This window comes from Heliconius melpomene, chromosome 1 (assembly GCF_056956725.1).
Source record: "Heliconius melpomene rosina isolate 202511_hmr_F chromosome 1, ASM5695672v1, whole genome shotgun sequence".
NCBI lineage: Eukaryota > Metazoa > Arthropoda > Insecta > Lepidoptera > Nymphalidae > Heliconius > Heliconius melpomene.
The window spans coordinates 1,095,108-1,107,663 of record NC_140389.1 but is presented as its reverse complement, the minus strand read 5'-3'; the positions used below and the strand labels follow the sequence as shown (position 1 = coordinate 1,107,663).

Here is a 12,556-nt window from a genome sequence, read left to right as displayed (position 1 = left end):
TATATTATGAAATTGTAAATTTTAATTTCTGCAATGTATAAATGATACGAGAATTGGAACATGAGATTATCGCTCCTCTATTTCACACGAATTAAAATGTAACTGTTGAAGAATACAATAAATTCCCAAGTTTTTAAAATATATAAATAATAATGGATTTTATATTGTTAGTTAATTAATAATAATAATTAATGTTAATTAAAAATGTTAATAAAAATAATATGTGTTTGTTATAATTTTAAAAAAAACATACTGAAATAACGCAAATGTAAATATATCAACATCATTCTTCAATACAATATGTATGTATACAGATGGAACTGATATAAGTTATAAAACGTACAGCTAATATACAATTTAGGAATAATCGTTAGAGTTTATTATATTAATACGTTATCTATTAACGAACGCGATAAAAAAAAATCTACTGGACAAGATAAAGGCGCGTGGGGTTTGAAATACCAAAGCAGATTACGATACGGGTTAAAATTATCAATTTACTATAGCAATAACAATGTGTAAACCATGAGAAGGTAAACAATTATTTGATAACATAAATTAAATATATATTTTGTTATCAGTCGTGTTTTTAAAGCATCTAGAGTCCAAAATAACTGTTTTAGATACAATGGATTTTGCCTGAGAAGGCCTAATGGCCTACCTTTTTACTATTGTAGATATTTCCTCAAGCGGGAATGGAAACTACAACCATCCTGTGTACTATAATCTATTTGCCTACTATACTAGGATAGCGTGGGATAATTTACTTTTAACTTTTGTTTTATTATATACAAAATATAATTTTAGAAGCTTTCATGCGGTTTTTTAAACTTAAGTAATTAAGTGTATTCAGTGGGAAAATTTATCTTTTTACAATTGGCAAAATTATTATGAAAATTATAAGTTTTGTTTGTAAATAAAAAATAAATATTTGAATTAAATTGAATTGTTTAAATATTCAATTGAATTTGTACTTGGTTGTGTTAATTCGTTGTTAAATAAACAATAAATACATAAAGATGGGTCATAGAATTATTTATAATCGATAAAACAATCCTAGAAATACGTACTTAAGTAATAAGTAAGTATCATCAGTTGTGTACACAAGTGATACTATTTATGTTATGTAAATATTCAATTATATGTAATAAAAATATATGTTATAAATACGTATTATTTATCTTATGCACGCTTTCACTCTCATTATTGAAATAAATAATAAAAATATACTTAGTCGTGGGGCAAGGGCACGAGTGTGCGACTGAAACGTAGATTGTGGGTTCGATTTCGACTTGAGGAAATGAAATATTTTTCTTCTTTATTATGTCTATTGGTTCGCTCTGATAATGAGCGAACGAACAAACAATGCCTCTAGAATTCGGCGGAAAGTGGTCAACGGAAGTGTCTTAATGGGAACGGAGTTTCGAATTTGGAAAGTGGGGAACGGAGTGTCTTAACACTAGGTTCCCTCAACTTACCCTGCTGTGTGCGGGATACAGCGTGAAGCTGTTTTTTTTTAATGTGATAGTTGTAGATTTTATGCGTTTTTACGCGGGCGGGGTCAAAAATGTATAGCCGTTACTCGTTATCACATGTAAATAGATTTATATATAACTCAAGATACGAATTCAATTGAATATTTATTAGCGTTTTAGTTTTATACAGATAACGAATTAAAGTCGCTTCTTCAACTCGCCTATTCATTTTAAAGTTTTGATTTAACTAAATGAATATTAAACTTTGTTAAATCTTAATAGATATAGAAAATACAGGAAAATAAATCAAAATCAGCGTCACGCTGTATCACGCACGCAGCACGGTAGACAGAGGGAACCTAGTGTCAAGACAACACTCCGTTCCCCACTTTCTGCCGAATTCTGCGTACCTACCTCAGCACCAGAGTGAAGAAATGGAAATATAAACTGTTGCATTATAATTATATCGATATAACTAGCTACTAGGATAAATAGTAAAAAAAAAAACTGACCACCGCAACGGCTCGCAGTCCATGAATACGACAGTTAGGAGTTGCGTGCGACGACAGCACTAATCAAGTTGGAGCTAGAAGTCATGAATACTGTATCGATTTATTGCTCGTTTGTGCGCGCCTTATTTTGTTATAAATTCGATTCATAGCGATTTTCAAGATAATGCCTTTTTTTATTAAGTTACACAAATATAATAAGGCTGAGTTTGTTAAATTGAACGCCATAATCTCAGGAACTACTGTACCTGGGTTCAGAATTACCTAGAGAACTTAGAATGTGTAATACATATATCTTTGTCATTTTCACATCTCCACTCTCGTGTTGCATTTTCAACTCCATTTAAAGATGACTAACAATGTATTGAAAGATTTACTTCTTGGAAATCCTTTTATATAAGAATACAATGCTCAGGTGTTCAGATTTCTTCTTTATCATATACCTACACGTATATGTATAAGTACTTTAAATATATTTTGTAGCTGATAAAGAAATTTACACAAGAAAAGTTTTGAGGTAACAGACATAAAAAAAATACAGTCGAATTGATAACCTCTTTTTCTTACAGAAGTCCGACAAAAATACTTTTTAATCTAGTAATTGAGACTGTCGTGCTGTAGCGGCACTCCGTTACCAGAGCGTGGAAATGAAAATAATTAATTCCTCCGAAAGGGAATCGAACCCACAATCTTCGCGATTACATTGAGACGCTGTACAACTGCGCTACGACCCCCTCATTGGATAAATAATATATGGGTGTTATAACGAGACATCAAAGCAAGTAGCGACTCATAGCGTTCTTTATTTACAAGTTTCATTCGGTCAATATTTCTATGAATAATGGCGACATGTTTTTCTTAATAACACTATATTATTCTGTAATTGGAAAACATATATACCTACTTAATTAAGATTATTAAATAAACGATTGTAATGTTAAAAAAAACAGTGTAAAATTCGAATCGTATAAAAATATTAAAAATTGTATAAAACGAGGCGGGACTTCAACGCACGCCTCTCGGAAACCGTCAATGACAGTTAAGCCTTACGTTAAGTTTTTAAACCGAAGACCGTCCAAGGACGATTTCCAGGTTTGTTCAAATTTTTATACCTTTTCTAAATAAGTATTTTTCTTCCCTTCCCTTCCCTAGTACTTACATTACAACTTTTTTTATTTCCAAAAGGCACAGGTTAGAGTCCATCTTGCTTCAACATTTTTCTCGTATAAATTTTAAAAAGTTTTATAAAGCTTTTAATTTTATTACATTGTTAAGTCAAAATATCGAGTGAGCTTCGAATGAAACATTTGACCTTCTCCCTTACACGTGTAAAATAAGCTGCACACGTGCCTGCTGCACGGTGCTTTCACGAGAAGGGCGTTGAAATGGATAGGAATATTATCAATTTTATTAAAAAATATTTTAATTAGGCATTGCCTCCTAAATTCGGCGAAAAGTGGGCAACGTATATTATGTATTTTTTTTTTTCTAAAATACGGCGTTATAAAATTGACTTTTGACGTTTAATATTTAGTTGACCTATTAACATTTAAACAAAGTGTCATAAAAAAACCGTGGGTTCAATACCCGCTCAAGACAAGTATTTATTATACTTATATTTAATTTATTGTATTTATTATACTAAATAAGCAATTAATTTTTATGATTAAGAATTAAAATTGTATTAAAATATAGATAGGCGCAGTGGCGACTGGAAACGCCTCGCGTTTCCAGTCGCTTGTTGAAGACTTAATTCTCACATGGCAATGATTATTCTTTAATTACTTCCTTTAAGGATTTCCGCCATTCGATAGGTGGACAATGTCTCAAAAATTATATGAAAAAATGCCGAACAACGAAAGCGTATTTAACAATAAACATTCACTACCAATAATATCCAATATCAATTATCATTAATTAATGACAAAAAATATTAATTAAAAATATATAATACCGTATACCACCCTCATTTGAAGGCATATGCAAACAAACCATAGACGCTAAAATGTAAAATGATATTATACCTATGGCAGCCCTCTAATGACTCCTATAGACTAAATTATCCGCGGATTTAATACTTAACAATATGTACCTACTACCTGCAAAGCCATCAAAAGGGTATTACGTTGAGGGATAGTTAATATTCCTTTGTAAAGATATACTATAATAAAAAATTCTTTGCGGCATGGTGGATTTTTGTATTACTATTGAAATTAATGGTGGACAAAGAACGGCGTTGACATCCGCTAATAAACACCCAATGTCTCAAATTCCGGCAAGTGGAGAACGGAATCTCTTGACACTAGGTTTTCTATCTGCATTGCTATATGCGGGAAGAAGCGTGATGCTCTGATGATAATAGCATATCGTTTTTGCAAATATACATTCTCAAGGAACGAAACGCGAGCAGTATTATATTCTAATTTATATGACCTCACGATTACTTATACAACTTTCTTCGGTCTGTTCAATTGTTCATTAAATATAAGGATAGATATCTCGTGACCATGAATAACTTTGAGTAATTAATATTTATTCAAAAATATCGCTATTTATACATCGTATTTTGATCGAGAAAAAAACGTAGAAATAATAATAATAAAAAAAAACTTCCGCCTTTTCATGCAGTTATATATGAGACAATAAGAAATACCACCCACATAGCCCACGTATTCAGTTCAGTCACACGTGTAGGTACAGCTTCTATGCAGCATGGCCAAGGAGAGTACTAACAAGCCCTTTCATTAAAGCCTTTGAGAAGATCGACTAAGGGTCAGACGACATTTGTATATTATGTTGGCCGTCACCAGGTTATGAATCCATGACAGCTTCGAAGACACTATACTTTTTATTAGCATCACGCACACATCAGTGTAGGCAGAAGGAACTTTGTGTTAAAACACTCCGTTCGCCATTTCCACCGAATTCTCAAGGCATTGCGTGTTGAGTGGAGGAACTCAACGCCATGCTTTGTTGCCTCTAAGAGCGGAAAAATCAAAATATTAAATATTTCATTTTCTCGATTGGGAATCGAACTCACATCCTGACGTATTTACAACCACACGCTTGTGCCCCTGCGCAACGACTGGCCTCAATTCTTAATTATTTCGATTCCACCACGAATGCAAAGATGTAGGTAAAAGCTAGTTAGCTATAATAATAAAATGGATACGTTGTAAGGATGGAGAATAATACAAATTCCCTAGACGCGCAAAACGCAAGGGGCCGACGATGCATTCATGTAATACGAGTGGAACCACAAACTAATTACTAATATCTGCTGTTACGCAATAACACAAATTTGACTGTTCGTCAGAATAATGAATTAGATTTATTAGTAAATCTAATTATTATTATTCTTAGTTCCACTTTATTTCGCATTATCAGTATAGGTAGAGGGATTCCACGCACCGTCCAATTTTCGAGACAGAAGTGAGAGTGTAGGAACTAAACGCCGCGCTTTGTCTTTGTAGTTGTTACCAGAAGCGAAGCGAAGCGAAGAAACGAAAATGAAATAATTGAATCCCTAAAAAGGAGGTATCGAATCCATAGTAGTTGCTTCTACAGTTAGATATTTATCTAATAAAGTAAATAATAATTTTATTCACAAGAACGCACATAACATAGAAACATAAATTTATAATTTAACTTATATTACTAACTTATAAGGTAATGTCACTGTAACGCGACGGTTATGGATTCCCACTCGGGAGGATAAAATATTAAAAAAAAATTAAGCTCTATCCAAATAAACTTACAGGCGATTAATATGAGATATAAAATATAAATCATTGCTAAATGAATCATTATGACTACTGATGACGTGGCCTTATATTATAGGGTGAAGCAAAAAACTTGAAAAGACAATTGCTAGTTCGAGTTTAAATCGATTTACCATAACAAATTCATATGATATTGTTGAGTTTTTTTTACTTTTTAAAATATCTTTTACTATAATTTTTGGAAGTAATCTGTATTTATTTATTATTGTTTTATTAATGTTTAATTATTGATTGTGAAAAAGAGAATATTGTGGGTTCTGTTTCTAACTGTTACAATGGCATATAAAGACAATAACGACTGATCTTTATTAAAGGAAAAAAAATCGATCAAGTATTCCCTCAGCATGCTGCAAGAAATGAGTATTCTACATGACTTGATTAATATGACCTACTTCTTATCTTTCGAAGTTAGTGCGGACATCACGGTTTCTCATTTTAAGTAAAAAATCTAAAATTAGCTAAGCATTTTATTATTATTATTTTAGTTTTACGCTCCATGGTAGACAGTGTTGAGTGGCAGAACTCAACGCCGTATGTTACGACGATTTAATATATTACATACATTCTCATCAGCCAAGGTAAACAAAAATATAAAATTTCATTTTATGGTAAGTTAATCACTATTAAACAATGGTTAAACACTTTTTGCTTCAAAAACAACATAAATAATTAAATTATTACACATAAAAATAATATGACCTTCGCAGCTAGATTTGAAAATGTGATAGCTCGATTTACGTTTTAAAATTCATTTTAGTATATTAATTATATAAATTATGTATAAAATAACAAGAAAAAGGAGTTAATATTCTGAGTGATTAACGCGTGGAATTTTCGAGATGTTTTCTGTAAAAAGGAATATTCTAGAAAAAAAACATTAACTTTATTATAACGTGCTTATTTATTGGATTTATTATATACTACATATTTGTAAACAGTTGCGAGTATCACCTTTCGATGGAAGCAATGTGACCTGTTTTTCCTTATTTAAAACTTTATAACGACTATTTTTATAAAAACACAAAAAGCAGATTTCTTGATAAAAATTTGAAATCTCTCGTTTTTTATGCTAATTAAATGTAATAGTCATGAGATATTATAAATACATACCCATTTTATAAAAAAACAACGTATCCTTAGTTCAACAACTTCGAGACTAGTTTCGAATTAATGTATACAGCGTATTCACGTACTAAAATTAAAAAAAAAAAAAGATAAAAGTATCAACGAAAACTAGAATTTAATATAAAATATAAATTATTACTTTAAATTAAATGAACGTAAAATAGCTTTATCGGCGTTAGTTAACGACACTGTCTAATTAAATACTGTTAGAAACGCGGACCATCTGATCAAGCACAAAACATAACGTTGGAACAAAGGAGGTTAATAATTAAAGTGAAAAGACATCACAATATTTTTTACTTTAACTTAAATAATAAGACTATAAATATATATTACTTCAAAATCTTTTTGTCATAAAAATAATTAATATTTAACACAAATTTAACACATTTCCCGCCAAAAAAACACAACAGTCACAGATCATATAAAATTTCAACACGTTCGGATATTCATAGTGAATATTTTCAGTTAAAAAATATAAATCTGTTAAACACGGTACTGGCGGACGAAGTGAGCTCGTCGAATGAGGTTTCGCCGCATTCGCGATGATCGAAGTAACTTCGTGAGATATAAATAGATTAAAAAACCGTGTCGTTTCAAAATAAGGTTTTATATAAATTACTACTTCATATTTCTTCATTATTTTAAAGTAAATGACGACAATATATTAAAAGATAATTAATTCAATTTATTCTACATGCTAATATTTTGGTTTTAAATAATACTCTGGTTGAATTTTATTTATAAATGTGGCTTTATTGGGATTAATAATTAAGTTGCCGAAAATATTGTGATGTGAAATGTATATTGTAATCAATTCTGCCTATTACATTTCATTTATTTTCATTTACTTTTTTATAATATGTTTATTAAAAATTTAAAAACATTATCAGAAAATGTTTTAATAAGTTAAGCACTTAATTAGCCAAGACAAGTCAAGAGTTTTTATTTCCGGTCTGCAATTACAACGTCACTCCCGGTTTCTTGTTCCACTTTATAAAATAACTAAGAAAAATTTGCTATAAATAAAATATATCTTTATATAATACCTTTTTGATAGGCATTGGCGTGTTTTTTTCTCACATAGAAAGGCAATGACATTCCGACTTCCACTTTCCATCTATTTTTCAAGACATGTGCGTGTTAAATGGCGATATGTATAACACCGCGTTTGGTCTACCAGAGTACGGAATTAATTTTCAGCTTCACACTGTATCGCTAATATAGCAGGGTAGGTACAGGGAATCTAAGACACTCCGTTCCCCACTTTCCGCCGAAATTTCCAGGCATTGCCTGTTGAGTGACAGAACTCAACGCCGCGCTTTGCCTTGTTACCAGAGCGAAGAAATGAAAATATTAATAACTAATAATGTAGAATATATAAATGAAAATAATCATATCTCCAACGGAATATCAAACTTCAATTGAGCCATTACGCCACAACGACCCCAATTTATTATAAATGCAGGTAAACATTGTTTTACTTAATATTTTTTTTATATTAAATCAGTTTACGTAACTGAAATGTTACAAGCCATTCGGCGTTTTTAAAATTAAAAACAAAAACCCAAAACCTCAATTGAATAATGTATAATGGAAATGTCTAAAACGATATCTTAAGTTATAAGAATCTTAAAAAGTAAGGTATTTTTTAAGACTGGTTTTAATAATACACTTTTCTTTCCAGATTAACAGCTATACACAAATATTCATTGAATAAAATATCAATATAATGTGAGTGAAATACTATTGATATATTGCTGCCAAATGCTGTAATTTTAACCTTTTAAGATTATTTTATTAATATTCTTACTGTAGAATAGGTTGTTAGGTAAATTTAAAGCTTAGCTAAGTAGGCTATAATATTTTTATGACTAGTAATTTTAAGCCTTAAACCTTCGCATGGTTAGTTATTATTATTTTTCTACAAGCATTATTGTATTTTTTTTGATGAATAATAAATAAAAAAAAAAGATTAATTATATAAATTGTATATTTAAGTTACAAACACAATAAATCTCAATTTTAATGACATTAATATTTGTCTTACTTTATAAAGAAACACAAAGGGCACCTATGTGTCACATATCCCGTACAGTTTACGAGTAACGACACTTAAGTAAACATTCCTAACAATCTAAAGAAACATTATGTCGTGTATAATAGAAAAAATATTTGCCGTTTTCAATTACCTTTCATTCATTTGAAAAGGCAGGAAAAGGTGGTTGATATTCATAATATGAAATTAAATAATTATATTTCACTTAGGTGCTGCAAATTAACAAAATACTATAAAAACCTGTCATTAAATAATATTTATTTATAATAATCATAATTAAAACACAAATCTAGAGTTAGAGTAATGGAATAAAATTTTATTTTTATTTAAATCAATTAATTATTGACAATTAAATTTCTTGGCAGTATACAATATGATCATGGCTTTACAGTCCCTTAGTATCATTACAGAGCTATGTACGTACATACGTTATACAAAAAGCTAAATAACGACATAACAAGTATATATTTCTTTCGATTCTTTTTTTAAAAAATGCCGCACATATTTATTGCAGTTCAGTCAGAAATGTGTAATAAGTAAAAAGATAACATTCTAGTTTGATACTCATGCTTGGTACTTGTATGTATAGAGAAGCGAGTGGCAACCGGCGAGCGGCTACGCGCAACGCCGCACGTTCATTCCATTGATATGTGACTCAGCGGTTGAGTGAACAAATATTTTTAAATAAAAAATATTTCTGTAATAAGTATAACTACATAAAAATATAATTTAAATAAATGAAATTTCATGTGAAATAAATAAATAATAATGACGATGTCTATTATTGAATGAAATAATTTAAAAATCATTTGAGAGTTTTCAAGGTTTAAATTTTATGAGATAATAATACTTTGTAGGTATGTAAACGTCTAGCAAGTTTATGTCTTAATTAATTTTATGTTACTGTAATATTTTTAAATAAAAGAAGTTTTAGATAATTTATAATATTTACGTATTAAATATTTTTAATTATAATGTTTTCTTTAATAAATGTCTACGTATAATTAATTCTGGCAGTTTATTTTATACCATTCGAATATTTAAAGTAAAAAAAATAACTCGCTATAATGCGCGAGGCATTAACAAAGTGACGACTTGCGGCCATTTTGTTTAACGTAATAACTAATAATATAACATGTAAGACGCAGTGCGTGCTACGTTTAATTAAATCAATACATTAAATATTGTAAACGGACATTACAGACTAAAGATATTTTAAGAAACTAATATTTGAAAGTGATTGCAAAAGAACAAGGAACGCATGGCAAGTGAATCTAAAATTTAACCTAAACTATTTAATTTAAATATACCTTAAATAGATAAGTAATTATATACCTACAATACAAAAACTAAATGATTATTATCAATTTCAACGTCGCTCTTGCAGCTTCGTAACAAACAAGACGAACAAGTCCGCGAATATTAATTTTAGTACCGCAATGGACGTTTTACATACATCGGTGGATTTACATAAATATGATACATTGTATTTAGTTTTGAGGCATCAGTGTATAGACTTCGGCAAGCAAGTGTAGGAAAGTGTACGGACGGTATGGGCCGGCCCCTCGCGTCGATTGAGTCACGAACGCCGCACTGTTTCCTACACTGCATTCTTCTACGATAATTCAAATGGCGGCATTTTCATTATTAATAACGTCCATTGCTGTATTACACTAGCCGTCTCCGCGAGTTGAGCATAATGACAAGTAATGTATGGTATAATGAACACTCGTGTGATATTTTAGTTTGTGTGGCGGTTGACGCGACACGTAGCTTGGTCGAGTTTTTGTCAGCACAGATTATTGATATGAAAAGTATTTGCGGTGATGAAGCAATGTTTTCCCCGGGAATCACAATAAATTATTTAAATTATATTTAACGCTTAATTTTTTAATTTAAACGCATGGTGAACAATAAGTTGGGAAAAGACGCTAGAATTTTTCCTTATTCGATAATTATCTGTGATACAGAGTTTGTTTTATAGTAGATACCTGTATTTAGTAATATTCACATGGTACAACCTCTTTCGTGAGTTCTCCATTCAACGTGACACTGGCGAAGTGATTTTGTGCTCAACTGGCACGCTCGGAACGCCATATTAGAAAGAACAGAACAGAACAGAATATTCACATGAAAAAACATGAATTATTTAAGATATATTTTTTAAAACTTACGTAAATCAAAGTACCTACAAATGACGATGATGTTGCGCAATGTGCGATAGCAAAATACAAAAACAGAATTATATTAAACATACACGTCTTGTGAGTTAAATTAATTATTGTAATGTTGCAATAGGTTAAATATAAATTATAAAGTAGCCAATGTAATTACTCTCAACGCGGTCTTCGCCCGCAAATAGATTTAATTTTTTCTGTCCTTGAACAAAGATCTCTATTCTTTAAGCTGTTCCGTTAATTACTCGAAAACGACTGTATTATTTCGTTTACAGGAAAATATTAAATATACATATAACGAATAATTATAAAAAACAATCTAAAAAATGTTACGCAGAGAAATCATTTCATAAATAGCAAATTAACAGATAATATTTTAGCACCGAAGGCCGTAAGCAGTTTTGCCGTGGACATTCATAATTAAAAAAAAAACAAAAGAAAAGAAAAAACGAATAAATAAAATTAGAATTAAACTGTTATATAAAATTAGATAGCCGCTCAAATATCATCTGCATACATAGATGACGTCACTGCAGATAGTGTACTTGAAAATAAATAAGTGGAATAACTTGAATAGTTGATAGTAAAAGCATAAAATATAGAGTCAAATTACATTAGCGGTGCAAGATGACGCCCAGTTGCGAGGCAAGGATAAAATACACACAATGCGACGTGCTCTAGTGATGTAGTGTAGTCGTCAGATTAATGGCGACCAACGCCGTTCACATAATATAATAAACAACCTAATTAGATATCCATAAATATCAATTACTAAAATAAACAAAAATGTTAATTACAAAAATAAAGTGAGACAAAAATTAAAATATTCGCCTCCAGCCGAAATAACCGTCGATGATAAATTTCCGCACGAGCGCGCCGTCTTCCGCGTAAAGTGGCAAAAGTGTATTTAATACAAAATGGCGGTGATAAATATTAGATAAACATGTAATATTGGCGCTAATATTTTAATGATAATTCGAACCGGGTACATTAGGGGAACAAAGAGCATAATAGTGCCAGGACCGCAAGTCGACCAGTCGGCGGCGGACGGTGTGTACAGTATGACCGACGAGTCGCGGCCACCTTGAACTTAAATTTTCTAAATTTCAGACCATTGTTCGTTCAGAAAGAAAATAATTAAAAGTAATATAAATCTTAAAATCCAATATACGCAGCCATATAGCTAACTTCAAAGCGGCCACAACTCGCCGACCGCACTTTAGAGTAACCTACCGGCGGCCAGTCTCTCCGCCAGGCCGAGCGCGAGCCAGCCAGGCACCACGCTCTCGCAGACCTCCTCCCAACTCCTCGTCTTCTCCGCTCGGTCACCGTAGTTCATGTGATTAGTGTCATACAGGCAGGGCCGCTTCTGTACTTCGGACACGATCAACCCGCTTTTAATCCCGTCCGAGTCTTTATTGCGAACCAT

At 31.2% G+C, this 12,556-nt stretch overlaps 1 protein-coding gene across 2 annotated transcripts in view; it reads right to left on the bottom strand.

The window, feature by feature from the left end:
• The window catches only part of LOC146540876 (uncharacterized), a 26,723-nt gene extending 14,167 nt beyond the window's left edge, over positions 1–12,556 (bottom strand). The window contains exons 1-2 of one of the 2 annotated variants that reach the window (XM_085195447.1): positions 7,228–7,384; positions 6,877–6,958 (exon numbers count right to left, since the gene is read on the bottom strand). In XM_085195447.1, coding sequence (XP_085051573.1) covers positions 6,877–6,880 — 4 coding nt within the window. In that variant the 5' untranslated portion in view covers positions 6,881–6,958; positions 7,228–7,384. Of the gene's footprint in view, positions 1–6,876; positions 6,959–7,227; positions 7,385–12,360 lie in introns of those variants that run through there. The other variant, XM_085195438.1, reaches the window with a different exon arrangement.